At 46.9% G+C, this 17,960-nt stretch overlaps 2 protein-coding genes across 4 annotated transcripts in view; both read left to right on the top strand.

The window, feature by feature from the left end:
• SEPTIN11 (septin 11) overlaps positions 1–17,960 on the top strand; it is a 445,529-nt gene that overhangs the window by 191,354 nt on the left and 236,215 nt on the right. The gene's annotated exons all lie outside the window — the stretch shown is intronic.
• The window catches only part of SHROOM3 (shroom family member 3), a 172,706-nt gene that overhangs the window by 135,892 nt on the left and 18,854 nt on the right, over positions 1–17,960 (top strand). For all 3 annotated transcript variants that reach the window (XM_065914199.1, XM_065914200.1, XM_065914201.1), the window contains 3 exons: positions 3,429–6,618; positions 13,464–13,537; positions 17,117–17,923. In XM_065914199.1, the coding sequence (XP_065770271.1) occupies positions 3,429–6,618; positions 13,464–13,537; positions 17,117–17,923 (4,071 nt within the window). The remainder of the gene's footprint in view (positions 1–3,428; positions 6,619–13,463; positions 13,538–17,116; positions 17,924–17,960) is intronic.

Genomic DNA, 17,960 nt, shown 5'->3' with positions numbered 1-17,960 from the left:
CACCATGGTCCTAAAGTATTAGAACTTATGAAGTACATAAGAAACCTCCAAAACATTCTGTAGTCTAGTCCCCTCTCAAGAGGCTGAAATAACACCATCAGAATACTAAAGAACCAGTACATGCTCATTGATTCATTCCTCTAATAAATATTTATGGAATACCTACTGTGTCTCAGATAATTTTTAGTTATTGAGAGTAGAAGACTGACCAAGACATCAAAAAGTAGTATTTATTGTTTCCCCAGGTGTGTTCCATGGAATAATAATCCATTAGATGCTCCTTGGGGAAAACTTTCTAGGGTCATGTAAGTTTAGAAATCACTGCTTGGGACTTCCCTGGTGGTCCAGGGGTAAAGACTTCACCTGCCAGTGTGGGAGTGTGGGTTTAACCCCTGGTCAGAGAACTAATATCCCACATGCCTTGTGGCCAAAAAATCAAACTACAAAACAGAAACAGTACTGTAACAAATTCAATAAAGACTTTAAAAGTGGTTCACGTTTTTTAAAAAAATTTAAAAAAGCACTGCTTAGTATGTTTGCCTTGAAGAATATCACATGAACAAATTTATTAAGGACTCAGAAGTCTTAAATTACAATTATTTGCCTTATCTAGCCCAGTATTTTCCAGACATATTTTATCGTCTGAGAAATTATTAATGTTCTGGGAGTACACTTTAGGAAACGTTTTCATATATTTGTTTTGTGCTCTTTGTTGTGTTTTAAGTATTTGGAAAATACTTCTAAGCAGAAGTGATGTAATGTCAGGTAAGTGCTATGAAGATAATAAAGCAGAGTAGCAAGAAATAAGGAGAGAAGAGGTACTTTTAAGATAGTGAGTGACAAGAAGTCTTCTCTGATGCAGTCATGAATAAAGGAAGGGAGTGAGCCAGGTGAAGACCTTTCCTTACGGTGGGAACAGTGAGTACAGAGGCCATGAGACCCTGATGTGGGAACATATCTCATGGGTTTGAGATGCCATCAGCGGCCACTATGCCACAGTGCAGTGAGCAAGGGGGAGAGCGATGGAAAATGAGGGTAGAGAAGTCGTCAGACCACAGTGAGAACTCTGACATGCTCGACGCCCTCATCTTGAGAGTAAGGATGTCTCTCTGTGGGCTGGAACTGCTGCGGGATTGAATACCTGCATGTCAGGTTCTTGTCGGCCATCTGCAAGAGTGCCGTCTTGGAAGCAGGAATGGCAGGGGTAATCAGAATGACTGCTTTTAGAATGTGGTAGAAGAACTTGTTCCTAGAGGGTGATGTCAGGGCACTCCATGGCATGACATTGGTCACTGGGTCTTAGTCCCCAGTCAGCTCGGAAGTGAGAATTTGGGGAGACAGAGCTACTCCCTGAGTAGCAGTGAAGAGTAAGAATGGTCCTCATGGGATGCATTCCCTCTGAGGATTAGTGGGTTAAGTGTCCTTTGGCTGCAAGACGGAACCCACTCTACCCTGGCTCTGCTTGGCTCGAGATATGTTTACCAGTGAGTTGATATTTCTAGATCCATCTGTATTTTGCAACGGCATTTCCTCCCATTCATTAGTGTTTCAGTTAACCCATCAGTTTATTCACTTTGATTTTTTTTTTCACATGTTCCTACGTTAGATCTGGATTATCCTTTTAATGAAAGACGGCTAAAATTCTTAGCAGCGGGGAGGAGGGTTAAGTAGTGTCTACCACCTGCATGGAGTTGGTGAGCAAAAACAGCCCTTGTGGGATCGACTGCTTCCGTGTCCCCTCGAAGTATTAACTCTGAGTCTTCTGTTAGAGGAGATAAACGGGAGCATAAGTGGGTCATAGGGGATTATCCTCAGTCACGTCATGTGCATTTCCAGCACATCCTCTTCATTTGGGGGTGGGGGAGTAAATGCTGGCAGTGACATATGCCATGACATGGAGTGCCAGGACTGGCTTCCCTAATCAACCCTTCCTTCCTCCTTGAATTTATACCTGTCCCTGCCAAAGCAAAATGTTCCATTCAGTAAGTTTACTTGCCCTGATAGAGAAATATTATTCTGGGGCGGGGGGATTGCTGAAAATGTAGTCTTCTTTTCCTTGAATTCTGCTCCAGTTTTGACTCAGAATATGATCCTTCTAGTCTCTTCCCGTATACTCTGGAGACAGTCCAGCAAAGCATTATCACCTATTCAGCCATACACCATATTTACTTACACGAGATCTAGAAATATAATAATAGGCTCCATGGGTTTTAATAGTGTTTAAATGCCTATTCATTTAAAAATGAAAAGCCTCAGGCAAGAACTCTTCTTTCTTCTTTATTCTTTTTGTGACCCTGTGGACTCTAGTCCACCACGCTTCTCTGTCCATGGGATTTTCCAGGCAAGAATCCTGGAGTGGGTTGCCATTTCCTCCTCCAGGGAATCTTCCTGACCCAAGGATCGAACCTGTGTCTCCTGCATTGCAGGCAGATTCTTTACCGCTGAGCCATCAGGGAAGCCCTCTTTAGAGAATAGTGAATCACAAATGTTTGAACTAATGAGACTGCTGTTTGATTTTTGAGCTACTTATTCCTTCCTATATTTCTATTCTCTCTGGCCCACCATGCTGGGTGAAGTATATTTGGGGGTTATAATTAAAGTTAGCTATGAGTAATTCTGTTTTATGGCAACTCTTTGGAGGAGCTAGTGAAGGAGAAAGTCTTCCTGTCCAGTATGAGGCTTTGCCCAGACTCTGGGAAGTCCTCCAAGGGTGATGGTCTCCCAGCACCTGAGCATCTCCCGTGATTAAGACTTCTTATCCAGCCTGCCTCTCCTCTCTCATCCGCTTTTTCTAGCTCTCAATTTCTCTCAGTATTTCTCATTCAGTCTTGTGTTTGGCTTTCTTACCACAAACAAATTGTCTCTTGTACAGTGGAAATTCCAGGAAGATTGCCAGGGAGTAGCCCTTCAACTCCATAAAAAGGAAAGATTAACTAAAACCATGGACATGTGCACAGCCCCGCTCACCCATCCGCGTGCCTGGTCTCTTACTAAGCTTTCCCCTTCTTCCCACAGACGCTCCAAGAGATACAAAAGTCAGTCTCTGTCCCTCTAACTCATCTCGCCCAGGCTTTCCTCGCCCACCTCTCTCATTTTTGGGGCACGTGCAGAATGTCACTTCCAGCACGGAGCACAGCGCATCATCGTGTTGCCTGAGCCCTAAGGCCCACATGGCGTCCTCCTGCTCCCCACTTCTCCCCTGGCGAGCCTGGGTGATTAATTAGAGACACATAGGTTACGGTGTTGGGCAGTTAGTCCTAGTGACGACACATAGGGAGGCCGAGCAAGGCCCAAATATGGCCCTTTCACCCACCCTTCCAGAAACCAAACATCTTGCACAACAGTCCATTTATAAGCTAGTCCTGTGCCTGGAAGCCTCCTGAACAATCAGGGCTCACCGCTGACTGCCCTGCCTCCCTTTCTTCCAGCTCCTCCACCAGTGACCTCTCTGGCTATGACCACGCGTGTCTGAGGCAGAGCCCGGACCGGTGCAGCTCCCAGGGGAGCATGGAGAGCCTGGAGCCCGGCAGGGGATACCCACCCTGCCACCTTCTCTCCCCGGCCAAGTCCACCAGCAGCATTGACCAGCTCAGCCACCTCCACAGCAAGAGAGACTCGGCTTACAGCTCCTTCTCCACCAGTTCCAGCATCCTCGAGTATCCACCCCCTGGCGTCTCTGGCCGGGAGCATTCGGGCTCCATGGACACCACTTCTGCTCGAGGTGGCCTCCTAGAAGGGATGAGGCAGGCAGATATTCGCTATGTTAAGACGGTCTATGACCCCCGGAGGGGGGTCTCCGCAGAGTATGAGGTGAACTCTTCAGGCCTGCTTCTCCAAGGTAGGGAGACTCGAGCCTCGGCTGATGGTCAGGGCTACGATAAATTCCATAATGTTCCTCGAGGCAAAGGCGCGCCCCCCTCTTCCTGGAGCCAGCAGTGCTCCGGTTCCTTAGACACCGCTGTGGACAACTTGCCTCCTAGAGTGGGTGCGCCCCTGCCCCCAGCTCGAAGTGACAGTTATGCAGCCTTCCGGCAGCGAGAGCGGCCCAGCTCCTGGTCTAGCCTAGATCAGAAACGGTTCTGCCGGCCTCCGGCAAACTCGGCAGGCACCCTGAAATCTCCCTTCATGGAGGAACAGCTGCATACTGTGCTAGAGAAGAGCCCAGAAAGCAGCCCTCCAGTGAAGCCCAAGCACAGTTACACCCAGAAGGCCCAGCCCGGCCAACCTCTGCTGCCAACTGGCATCTACCCGGTACCTTCCCTGGAGCCACACTTCGCCCAGGTGCCCCGGCCTTCTGTGAGTGGAAATGGTACCCTCTACCCTGCCCTGGCCAAGGAGGGTGGGTACACACCTCCTCAGGGAGCGTGCGACAGAATGGTTGCCCTTGATGAGAATGGGAACCAGAACGGATCTAGCAGGCCTGGCTTCGCCTTCTGCCAGCCCCTAGAACGGGAGTCAGTGTCCCTAGTAGAGAGGAAACCTGAAACTTCAGCCAAATGTGTCGCCTATAAAGTCCATTTTCCCTCAGTGCCTGAGAATGAGGAGGAGACCTCCCAGAAGAGACTTCTGGAAGGCCACAGCCCACATCCTAGTGAGAGAAAGAGCACCCAGGGCAACAAATATTCTAATTACCACAGCCTCCAATCCCCTCAGGTTCAGGCATGGCAAGTGGGTGAAGACAAGAGATCCTTCCTGCCCTCAGAGCCTTGGGAGGGGGATTCCCATGAAGACCACAATGCCAACCTCTGGGGGAGGTTCCACAGAGGCAGCCTGGGCCAGAGTGTGCCAGGCAGCTTCAGCAAGACTGCAGCTGCCTTCTCCTCCCTCCAGAACATTCCTGAGAGTCTAAGAAGGCAAAGCAGCCTGGATCTCGGAGGGGCAGCCCAGGAAGTCTATCTGGAAGGCTCATCCGCCTGCGCAATCGATACCAAGGGAGAAGAGTCTGGAAGGACTCCTGTTGCTGATCACAAGAGCCAGTTGGACAGGTCGGTGTCCTATCCAAGGCCCGAGGGGAGAACCTTGGCCTCTTTGCACAGTTCAGACGCAACGTATGAAGAGCCGCCCTCCCCATCCCCACAGGAGACCTCCAGTCTGGGCCGGAGGAGGCTGAGTTCCAGCAGCACCTCGGCTCTGCAGGGCTTTCAGTACGGGAAGCCGCACTGCTCCGTGCTGGAGAAGGTTTCCAAGATCGAGCAGCGAGAGCAGGCTGGCCAGCGGCCCCCGAGTGCCGGCGGCTCTACCTACGGCTATAACTACAGGCCCCACAGGACACTCCCAGCCTCCAGTACTTTGGGGAATGACTCGGAGGAGACTAAAGGCCGTATACATTTTTCCGAACCCACTGAACCCCTAGGCAATGGAGAGCAGCACTTCAAAAACGGGGAGCCAAAGTCAGAAGAGGTTTCCTGGCAGCCGTGTGGTCAACAGCCGAGGCGGGCTGCGGAGGGTGGCCGGGGTGCCCCACTCCGGGGCGGGGAGCCCCCGAGGCGGGACGCCCGTCTGCTCCGCAGCCAGAGCACCTTCCAGCTCTTCAGCGAGGCCGAGAAGGAGGCCATGTGGTCGGACGACAGGCCCCGCACACCCGAGTCGCCCGCGCAGGACGCCCCCTTCAGCCGCGCCTACCGCAACAGCATCAAGGACGCGCAGTCCCGCGTCCTGGGGGCCACGTCCTTCCGACGCCGGGACCTCGAGCCCGGGACGCCCGTGGTCTCCAGGCCCTGGCGCCTGCGACCCGCCTCGGCCCACGTGGGGCTGCGCAGCCCGGAGGCGCCGATTTCCGCCTCCCCGCACACCCCGCGCGAGCGTCACAGCGTGACCCCGGCCGAGGGGGACCCGGCCCGGCTCGCGCCCCCCGCCGCCCGGAGGGGCCCGCGCCGGCATCTGACCCCCGAGCAGAAGAAGCGCTCATACTCGGAGCCCGAGAAGATGCACGAGGTGGGGGTCTCGGAGGAACCCGAACCCGAGCCCCCTGGGCCGCCGAGGAAGGGGCCGCATTTTGTGGAGGGCTCGGTGACCGACCGGCGCCGCATCTTCGAGCGAGACGGCAGAGCCTGCTCGACCCTCAGCCTGTCGGGGCCCGAGCTGAAGCAGTTCCAGCAGAGCGCGCTGGCCGACTACATTCAGCGCAAGACGGGCAAGCGGCCCGCGGGCGCCGGCTGCGGCCTGCAGGAGCCGGGGCGGCTACTGGAGCGCGCCCAGAGCACCTACCTCCTGCCCGAGGGCCCGGGCCTCGCCGCGGCTTCCAGCCTCTGCTCGCTCCGGGAGCCCAGCCTGCCGCCCCGCAGGGAGACCGCCCTTCTGCCAGCCACTGCGGTGGGGAGTGCTGGGGAGACCCAGCGGGCCTCCCGAGATCGCAGCAGCTCCTTTGCGGGCGGCCGCCACCTTGGGGAAAGGCACCGCGGGGACCCAGCGCCGAGGGAACTGCCGGGTGGAGCTAACAGTGGATCAGAGGGCCCCCAGAGACTGAACGGGGCCCCAGGGGAGCCCTCCCCGTGGGGGGCCACGGCTGGGAGGGCCGCAAAGTCCATGTCGGCCGAGGACCTGCTGGAGCGCTCGGATGTCCAGACGGCCCCTGTCCACATGAGGTCACGGTCATCTCCCACCGCAGACAAGCGCCAGGTACGTGCAGCCCGCGGATCCTAGCACTACCGCTTCCTTCCGCCAGGCCTTAGTGCGACTCCTCTAACCCCTCCTTCCCCCTTTGTTCTCCTTTAGCATGCAAGAGAGTAGCATTTGTTTTCATAAGGGGATGTCTTTCCCAGTGCCCCTATCTGATCTGGGGTCCTTACAGAAATAGAGATATTCATAGGTATCTATATAGTGTCTTAGGTAGAAACATATCTATCAATATAGATATCTATATATGTGTGTCTATAGATATATATACACACACACATAGTAGGCCTCATTTCTGATTTTGTACTGGAATGGAAAATATTCGGGAAAATTCCAGAAAGTTCCAAAAAGGAACACTTGAATTTGCCAACACACCAGCAACTACTTGCATAGTATTTGCATTATAAGTAGGTTATATGCAAATATTATGCCATTTTACATAGCATCAGGCAGATTTTGGTATCCGTCCCAGGGGATCCTGTAGCCGCAGGGAGTCAAAGGTGACAGCACAGCACTGAAAGACAACTGTATATAATATATATTCACACATATGTTTATATAGGATGTGCATGTTATGTTTGTTCAGTTGCTCAATTGTGTCCGACTCTTTGTGACCCCATGGACTACAGTATGTATGTGTAAAAATTACATTTTAGTGTCATCCTCTTCTCAGTGTAAGAATTAGATTAGGAAAAGTTGGGGATTATCTTTTTATCTTTCATGTTTTTTGTTTTGCTTTTTTTTTTTTCTTTTAAGTTCGTGTGATAGAAGCTGTGTCTTAGCATTTTAAAGAGTTTTATTTTCGTACCCTCTTTGTTTCTGTCGGACTTTTGCGTTAGCAAAATAGGTATTATTATTGACTTTGATCATGGTTATTGAGTTCCAGGCCCTCAACTAAGAATGCTTTTACATTTAGGTGTGGATACATGCACAGTCTTGTCCGACTCTTTGCAACCCCATGAACTGTAGCCCACCAGGGTCCTCAGTCCATGGGATTTTCCAGACAAAAATACTGGAGTGGGTTGCCATTTCTTTCTCCAGGGTGTCTTCCCGACCCAGGAATTGAACTCACATCTCTGGCACCTCCTGCACTGGCAGGCAGATTCTTCACCACTAGCACCACTTGGGAAGCCCCACTTTAACATTTATTATCTCATTAATCCTCAAAATAATCCTGTATAGTAGAATATATTATCCATGTGCTGTGCTGTGCTTACTTGCTCAGCCATGTCCAACTCTCTGCAACCCTATGGACTGTAGCTCACCAGGCTCCTCTGTTCGTGGGACTTCTCCAGGCAAGAACACTGCAGTGGGTTGTCATGCCCTCCTCCAGGGGATCTCCCCAGCCCAGGGATCAAACCCATTGTAGGAGGATTCTTTACCGTCTGAGCCACCAGGGAAGCCCATATTATCCATATCAAATTTGTATCTCTGTCTCTTTCTTTATACTATCTTAGCGAGATAGGAGAATGTCAGACTTTCAGGTTCTCACATTAAAGGATTTTTCTCATAAAGGCTCCAAACTGTGGATAGATCATGAGGAACTTTCCCCTGGAAATTTTAGGAGAGCTGGGGATAAAGTCCAAGCACTCTGACGCCCAGGACTCTATTAGTTGCCCTAGTTCATACCCTGTCTTCAAGCTCTGCTGGCATGGCAGCTCATTGGCCTACCTCGTGATTCCCTTCCTAGATCAGAAGATACGAGGAAGTCACATGTATGTTAGCACACGGGGAGAACACCCCTCCACTGACCCTTCAGAGAGCCTCTCTTCTCCAGCAGAGAGTGCAGTGAATCAGCAAGCATTTGTAGAGCCTGTGTTTTATGAACAGGACTGCATTATAGGTTTGAAGGAAACATAAAGAAAATAAAGGTCATGCCTTTCTGGGGTTTACAATTGAGCAAAGACTATGTACTTATATACAGAAAACACAAATGGTGAGTGCTTTGGGGAGTGATCATAAATAACATGCTATGGGAGGGACACCGATTAGTTCTAATTGAGGGGATCGGAGAGAGCATCTCCTGAAAGAGAAGGGATTTGAACCAGGCGGTAAAGAACGGGCAAGGTGTTGACAAAGGGTTGCAGGTTGTGTGCAGAGGCATTATAGGTTGGAGGAAACAGCTTCACAGTTAGCCATCGCTGCCTGAGAGATCTGTTTGCTGCACTGCTTCTGAAACACACATACACACAGACTTCTGAGGGAAAATACCACTCCCGTCCAGACACTCTCTCTTGAGAAATATTTTCTCCCCAATATAAACCACCACCCCCCCCACACACAGAATCTATAGAAGCAATCCTCCATAAGCCTCCAATAGCTGTTTTTCTCCCCTTGGAATGTTGAGCAGAGCTAATTTCCAGTGCTTATCCCACCTCTAAAAACACATTAACAATCCATATATGTGGGTCCTCTCTGCTGGTCCAGTGAGTGGTTAAGACTCCATGCTTCCGCTGCAGGGGGCACGGTTTTGATCCCTGGTCCGGGAACTAAGAAAAAAACATAGTCCATTTATGTAGCATGCCATTTCAGCTAGTTTGATGGGCTTCAGAGGCTCACTACATAGCAGAGCAAGCATTTTCATTTCTCTCCCCATGTTCTAAAGGAAATAGAAATGTTTAGCTGAAAACCAGATCATCTTCTAGTGTTTATTCCCCACTATATGTCATCATTCTCTCCTGGGAAAGTGGTTGGATGGTTCCAAATGTTATTTTGCCTTCCCTTCCAAATATTTCTCAAACCTGATAAACTGGGAAATAGAGCTCAAACATAGGCCATATAGAAAAATGATCCCAATTAAATCCCAATTCTTGGGTATTATTTGAAAAGCTTTCTAGAAAGACAGCATAAATACATGACATTATTTATGTTCTCTTAAATATAGTGACTGCTGTGTTTAGAAAGTGAGGGAATGAAATATTTCAATGTGAAATACGGCTGCTTTGCTCCTACAGATTCTGAACATAGTTTATCACCCCCCAGATGGCAGCTACGCCAAGACTTTGTTCTCAGCTTCCTCCTGCATTCCCTTGCTCAGCAGCCTCACCGTGCCTGCCCTGAGACCTGTTCCCTGGCAAGATCTGCCCCTTACATCTTCATATATCCATTGTCTGCCTTGGTTGCAGAACTAATTAAAAACAAAACTAGTCTCCACATAATTATTGTGGTTATTATTTCAAGATACTATTATTTATTTGAATAAAGTCCAGGAACTTTTACCATTATCATTAAGCTTTGGTGAAGGTGTTAAATAAGGATTTTTCTCATCTCAGCTTTAGAGAACTCTGAGAATTTAAATGACCCTGTAGAAAGTAAACCATCTATCTGCCTGAGTTAAACCAAAAATATGGAGTCTATTTCTGGTGCCAGCTCAGTCAATGGCCTCCCAAACAACCACTGCTTGCTCCTGCCAGCCAGATGCTAATAGCACAGGGTTTTGCAAGCTTTGGACCAGGATTCAGCTCCATTTCAAAGGTCTATTAGTTTCTGCTTCCAAAACAAGGTCAGCACAGAAATTGATTTCTCTGTTTATAAAACTTGGTCATTCTTGGGTCTGAAATGATGGCTGCAGAAGGCTGCCACCACTTGTAGCCCAAGACCGGCTCAGACACTCAGCCTTCCCTTAGCCAGCAGTGGTTGTCTCTGAACAAACCGCCTCTTGTTCCTTCTCCTTTAATACCTCTTAATTTGAAAAGTATAATTGCAGAACAAGTGAATATTAGTGATGGAGCTGAAGTACCCATCAAATTCTTGGCTGCTTTCTGTTTTCTAAGACACTTTAGAAAACTTAACTGATTTAAATTAGGTAGGCCCTGCAAAGCAGCTGGAAAAAATTCAAACATTTTTGCCTTGAAGATGGAAATTTATACCCATTCAATGCATAGATCTAAAATATAGTGGAAGCTATAAAAAGAAATCTTTTGGAGAAATGAGATTTCTGGTGGGGTATTTTTTTTTTCTCCCAGATGTTGAGGTAGAGTCTTCTCTGGTTCTCACTGTGTTTTCAAAGATCTTCATTTCTCGTATGTGGCACATTGACCATGTGAATATGTGACAAACATTTCATTGCTGAGGAAATTTGCATGGAACCCCAAAATGTCGGATTATAGTCTCGATTCTGTAGGATACAGCTTGCCAACCATTTTTAGTACTTCTCAACAAGCACCCATTCAAGCTTGGGGATTAATAACAATCACTTTCCACAGAATGTAAAGTTGCAAATAGCTACTATTAATTAAATATACACTGTGTGCTAGTCACTGTGTTTTATAAGCATAAAATTAATCCTACATCTATGCAAAGGAGGAGATACTATTGTTATTTCCATATTACAGATGAGGAAACGAAGGCATAGAAAAACTGAGAAATTTGCCCTACCTGGTAGAAGTGAGGTTTTGACTCCAGAGATTTTAAGTCACTATACTGTGCTGTCTCCTGGTATAAAAAAACACTGAGAGATGAGAGTTAACGCCTTATATCTGAAAACTCTAGTCAGTGAATTGATTTCATTTTAACATTTATCAGTTACTGCTACTTAAACAATATTTTTTAAAATTTCTAATTCATTTTGGTAGATACTTGAAGTTGAATGAGTGTTGGTATTACTCAGTATTTCCCCCATAGCCACTGCTTTTTCCTAAATTGTCACAGTAGTTTATACTGCTTACCAGTTTACAGAAAATCAAGTCATCTTTGACAGTGCATACATGCCCAATCACAGCAAATATGTGCAGCAGGAATGAATCCTCCTTGGGTTTTCTGCTGGGTTGGGAAGGGAATTTCCCTTCAGTCCAAATGGTGTTTCCTTTGACAGGAGATGTAGAAATTTCTCTCAGTGGTCTATTACTGGCTCTCAGTTCCTTTATTTTATGCATATCCTCATAAATATCAAGCACATACTGTAATTTAAAGGAAGTAATAGAATGGAAGTATATATTTGAACATTACTAGCTTTGAGGGGACCTAGAGGCTTTTCCACTTAACAATTGGTGAAGCTGAATATTCTTGTCAGCGAGGGAGTGGAGTGGAGAAAGACTTTATTTTTTTTATTTTTTTGAGAAAGACTTTAAAAGAGACCATAAGGGTTTTGTTTTGTTTTCTTTCATTGAACAATGTGTACATGTTTTTTTCTATACTGGAGTATAGTTGATTAACAATGTTGTGTTGATTTCACATGTGTAGCAAGGTGATTTGTCTTAGACCTATTCTTTTTCAAGTTCTCTTTCTATTTATTTCCCTGGATTTCCCTGATAGCTCAGCTGCTAAAGAATCCACCTACAATGCAGGAGACCTGGGTTCGATCCCTGGGTTGGGAAGATCCCCCAGAGAAGAGAACAACTACCCACTCCAGTATTCTTGCCTGCAGAATTCTGTGGACAGAGAAGTCTGTCAGGCTACAGTCCGTGAGGTCGAGAAGAGTCAGACACGACTGAGCAGCTTTCACTTCACTTCCCATTTAGGTTATTACAGAATATTGAGCAGAATTTCCTGTGCTTTGCAGTAGGTCCTTGCTTGTTATATGGCCTGTAAGGTTTTGTGAAGAGTAGGAATTCCCATTCCCTCTAGTGATACTTGAGCAAATCAGAGACACATGGAATTCTTTTTTCTCAAAGCATTGATGTCTTATTGCATCCAACTCAGCCACCACTCAACTTAATTCTAAAGATCACCCTGAGGCTTTGAGGAAATCAAGGTTAGAATCCCAGCTCCTTACTTAATTGTCGGTACTACACTCACCCTCTCTGAGCTGCAGTTTCTGCCCCGCTCCCCATTGTTATAGATTAAATTACAGAAGAAATGTCAGGTGCCTGACATGACTCCAGGCACGTCACTTGAGGATCATAAGGAACTTGGCAGAGTGTCCAGCACATAGTAAATGCCCGGTAAGGGGAAGCTGTGGTTATTAATAATATTCAGGCTTGTTTCTTCTTTGGGCCTGTTCCCACCCAGCTCTGGCTCTTCTTGCTTATTATTACCTCTACCACTGATTGGGGGAAGGGGCAGGAAAGAAAGAGAAAGGGGATGAAAAGCAATTAGCCCTTTGGACAGAATAAAGGGGGAAATGCTGAAATTAAATTTATTTAATTATTAATTTATTACCTGTGGATTTAATTTTCTTGTTTTCTATCTGACTCCTGTTATAAATAATTGAGAGTTTTATGAAGAGCAACATCATGGTCTTCATCAGGAACCTGTACATAGGAACTGATTTTACACTATCAAAAACTGACCTATAACCCACCAGAAACCAGTATATACCCGTATTAAAAACAGAAACAAATAAGGACTACCTTTGAAGTGTCCCCAGAGTTACTGATATGACGTGTGGATGAGATGTTTTTCCCAGAAAGAATGTATATCAACCTGATTACAAGTCAGATTCCTATCTGATTCTTGGGATTTTGCTAAATTTAAGAAACTCTCCTTTTCTTGTCATCTCCCATATTTCCCTGTTGCTATTTTGAAAGCTTTGCCCTTTGAATTAATTTTCATCTTTATACTTCAAGTATAGCAGTTGTTTCTGAACTCTGAAGGTAATTGTCATCAGACTTCTCTTGTTTAGAAAATGTCTTGGTTAAGAGAGGCACCCAATGAGACAGACTGAGGTTCTACCGCTTGTGACCTTGGAAAAGTTAACGTCTTGGGCCTATGTCCTCATCAGTGCAGTGGGGTTCACAGTACCTCCTGAGGCTTTGAGGATAAACTGGGTTAGTATGTAACAATGCTGCCATGAGCCTGACAATAAAGAGTGGACCACCAATAAATGTTCCATCTCCTTTATACCTCCGCCCCCTTGGTAAATTGTAACACCCGTTTGTTGGTAATAACCTGTGCCTCTCTGTTTTAAGGATGTGCTTTTGGGGGAAAAGAGTGACTTTGGTCTCATGAAGGATCCGTGTTACTTGGCTGGCCCAGGTTCCAGGTATGTGTCTATAGTTATGATGCTCTCTGCCTCATGAATGCTGCTGGAGTTAAATGCTTCTGTTCGTCTCTGCTAGAAATTGAATTAAGATGTTATGATGTTTCATGGTATCTCATGCCGCCTTTTCGGTTTGTCTAGGCTATGGGAATCTTCTTTATCTACAGATGACTTTGTCTAAGAATGGTACTATTCAGAATAGGTTTTGAACATGTGCTGTTGAGGCAGTGGGTGACTTCTCGTATGTTCACATCAGAATGGTTGATGGTTGTGCTCTTCTCCAGCATATCCTCTGACTTTCTCAAGTGGGTCCTCTCTGGTGTGGCTGATCTCTTCTGGCTGTGAGCCTCAGGATCAGGTCTCTGAATAAAGCACCAGGGGAAGCATGACCATTCATGAACAGCTTCACATAACAAGACAAATCATTATTGTAGGCACTTAGAAGACAGCAAGAAAGTCTTTTTTTTTTTTAATTGCCTTCAAAATCATTTCCCCTTGAAAAAATATAGTGGGTAATTTTTAGAAGTAGGATCTTTGAACTATTCACTTGGAGCTTAATGAGTAGGAATTTCCAAAGAGTTTCCTCTGAAGCAGGTGTCTGTATATAATTTTAATGCAGTATTGTAGGACTATCTGCTGTAATCTGTTATAACTAATGGTAATATATTTAATCTCTCATGGTTTTTTTAGGCCAGTTCTTTAATATTTATTTTGCTTCACTCAGTCGTTGCTTCTCTTTTTCTGTATTCATCTTCTCAATAATTCAGCCTAGTGACTGCAGCATGGTCAGGAAGTGGGTATTAAGTTACCTCCTTCACTGCCAAGGGCAGCCTTGTATAGTTGCTTTTGCTCCTGTAGCTCTTTCCAAAGTGAAGCAAGGAGTCAAGGTGAGGCTAAGGGCGTTAGTTAGTTTGGGTGCATTGATTCAACGCTAGAAAGAAGAGGTTAACTAGAACTAGAGCTCTGCCAAAAGAACACTGTTCTGAAATCTAAGGTGAAACTAAAGTCAACCACAAAAAAATCAAATTGCCTGATTACACAAAGGACTTGAGTAGACATTCCTCCAAATAACCAACAGGCACATGGAAAGCTACTGCACATCACTAATCCACAGAGAAATGCAAGTCGAAAGCACACTCATTAGGATGGCTACAATAAAAAAAAACAAAAGAACAGGTGTTGGTGAGGATGTGGAGGCCTTGGAACCCCTGTGCACTGTTGGTAGGATTATAAAATGATGTAACTGCTGCAGGAAACAGTATGGAGGTTCCTCAAAAAATTAAAAATCTATCGTGACCAAGCAATCCCACCTCTGAGTATAAATCCAAAGAATTGAAAGCAGTGTTTTGAAGGGAGATTTTTATACCCATGTTGTAGCAACACTATTCATGATAGCAAAGAGGGGGAAGCAACTCAGTTGTCCACAGGTGGTTGAGTGGATAAACAAAATGAGGTGTGTGCATACACTGAGATATTGTTCAGCCTTTAAAAGGAAGGAAATGCTGTCACAGACTGCAACATGGATGAACTTTGACGACGTTATGCTAAGCCAGTTAAACCAGTCAGAAATACTTGATGGTTCCATTTGTATGAGGTATCTAAAGTAGTCAAATTTGTAGAAAAATAGAATGGCAGTTACAAGGGCTGGAGGAGTGGGGAAAAGAGTTGTTGCTTACTAGTTACCTAGCTTCAGATTCGCAAGATGAAAATGTTCTAGAGCTGTTTTGCAACAATATAGATATACCTAACTGAACATTTTTAAATGAATTTAAAGTAGTAAATTTTATGTTATAGGATTTTTTTAACCATATTTTTTTAAATGCTATGAGGAAGAAAATCAGACTAATCAAACTTCACTCATGAATACTATGATTCCTGAATACATATCAGTAGATGCTTGTCTCACACTCGATTATAAAAGAGACTGAAACAAAATCTTTATGACACTAGTCTTTATTCTTGGAAAACAATCACCAGGAAGACATATTCTCAATCAAACTAAGCATTTAACTAAACTACTATCTTCAAAAATATACAGTATAAGTGTAGTTTCTATAAACTAAGAAGATTAAGCATAAACTAAAAACATTATATCAAAGTTTATTTCGGCTGAATCTTTAAAAGATACACATTATTTTATTGTGTGTTTTAGTAATGTCTCCCCTTTTTTAAAAGGCAATATGTATTTACAACATGAATTAGTCCTTAAAACATCAGATTCCAGTTATTCCATGTCCTATTAGAGGATGCTAAGTTCAAAAATAATCCATGGCCTACGATCTAAATAGCAGCGGGCAAAAGAGACATTGTTTGTTCAACAGACATTTATTGAGAGGGTACTTTGTGCCAAGATTGTGGGGGGAGGGTCCCAAAATGAATAAGACATGGGAGTAGAGAACACCCTCAGCCAATCTCCCACCCCTGGGTTTCTGGTGTACCCATTTGGGAACCCGCCAAGGACGACAGAATGGCCACTCTTGGATATTGAGAGGTTCCTGATAAAGAAGCTGCCTATAAATGAAAAGATCTGTAGTGGGAGGGAGACTTTGCGTCTGAGTGGAAGATGGATACCTTACTACGTTTTATATTAAAGAGAAATTAACGGCAGGAGAAGAGCTAGTTGGGTTCTTTGCAGTCTTTTCCTTCTTTATGCTGCTTTAACCCTCACCTGGCCTTAGACGATTTTGTGGCCAGGACTGTGCTGACTGCCTGAGCCCGAGCCACAGCCCCCTCAGGACGCGGGTCTGTGGAATGAAGAGTGCCATCTGCTCTCCAGATTCACTTGCACACTAGGCGGCGGGCTACAGATGTGGGATTTACGAGCTATGGATGTTTGCTGGAGACTTTTCAATCCTCACATTAACTCTTGCATGGCAGGCAGGCAGCGCTGCAGACGTGTTTTCTTTGTTTTGTTTTCCTTTTCTTCCTTTCAAACACAATAACAAAAGTACTGGGAATTGTTGGGTTTTTCCTTGGAGCCCAGAAGACAGCTGTTTATACCACCGTGCACGCTGTTTGCTCATTACGGTCTGTCTCTTTCTCCAGAGGAAACTGCTTATTAGCTCCTTAGGTGAGACACTCCTTTTCTTTCTTTCTTTCCATTTGGAGAAATGAGAACACTGGGAATCCAAGAGAAAGTTGTTTCAGCAGCCCATGCAAATACTTTCCAAACAGACCACCCCTGTGGGGGCTCAGTGGCAAGAGAATGAGGGAGTATTCTTTCCCTGAGAAGTCAGGACCTGGTTCCCAAACTTGGTCTAAAAGGAGCAGAAGAAATGTCCTGAAGCCTGTCCTCAAATGCTGCCTTGCATGGAGGAAGGGGGATGAGAGAGAATTAATAAAAAGAAATGCCCTGTGACCCCAGGCTTGCCCTGTGACATTTTCCTGCAGGAGTTTATGGCTGTCCCGCCGTTGCATTTAAACTTTTAGGTTCTTTGTCTGAGCAGCCAGGGGGAAGCAGTGTGCAGTTTCTCCAGGGTCCTTCTCCCCATCAGAGGCTTTTCCCATCTGTGGAATGCACCTTGGGCTCAGCGTTTGCCCCTTTTCATCAGCGCTAACCCACATTACTGTATCCTGCTCTAGGCCATTCAGCTGTTCCAGCCGTGAAGAGATGCCAGTGCTCAGACACCATCCCAGCCCTCACTGGGGGGATTCGGGCTGCAAAGCAGGTAGTGGTGGTACCTCTGTGCCCAACGGGGGTCCAGGGCCGCTGGACCCTCCGAGACAGGCCAGCAGAACGCCTTGCCCTCCGCCACTGTCCTCGGAAGCTCACCGGCATCTTCCAGACACCAGGGCTGCACCTCTGAGCTCGGTCCTGCCTGCCCCTGGCCCTTCGAGCTATTGCTCACAGGCCGCAGCCCAGCCCTCCACACCAGCCGGGACCCCCAGAAGCGGCGGCGGCCACAGCCCGGCCCAGCCTCCCAGCCCTGAGCGTGGGATGGAAGAGCGCGCAGGGATGCGGGCCTCCCCGCCCTGGATGAAGTGGGCCTCTACGGTCAGAGAGGAGAGCCTCCCCGAGGACCCCCCGAAGCACTATCCCAAGCCACGGGATGCCCCCAGCTCGAGCAGCACTTCCGACCCGGATACGCCTCTTGGGGCCCCAGGCATGCCGGGCAGGCTTTCCCTCCGGATCTCTGAGTCGGCCTTGCTGGCTTCCCCGCCACCTCGCGAGGACTGCGAGGACGACGAGGTGTTTGTGAGGGACCCACGCCCCACCACCACTTCCAGCCCCCGCTTCGATGACCTGCTGCCGCCCCCACCGCCGCCGCCCCCGCCGCTAACAACCAGCCAGGCGTCCCCGGCCCAGGGCCTGGACCACTTCCCTCCGCCTCCCCCCGAAGCTGTGTGCCCGGCCCAGTGGGAGGAGGGCTACCTGGAGCCCTGTGCCAGGTGAGATCGCAGCCCTCTGCCAGGGGAGAAGGGTCTG

Source organism: Muntiacus reevesi, chromosome 22 (assembly GCF_963930625.1).
Source record: "Muntiacus reevesi chromosome 22, mMunRee1.1, whole genome shotgun sequence".
NCBI classification, from domain to species: domain Eukaryota; kingdom Metazoa; phylum Chordata; class Mammalia; order Artiodactyla; family Cervidae; genus Muntiacus; species Muntiacus reevesi.
This window is presented reverse-complemented; position numbering and strand designations above follow the sequence as displayed.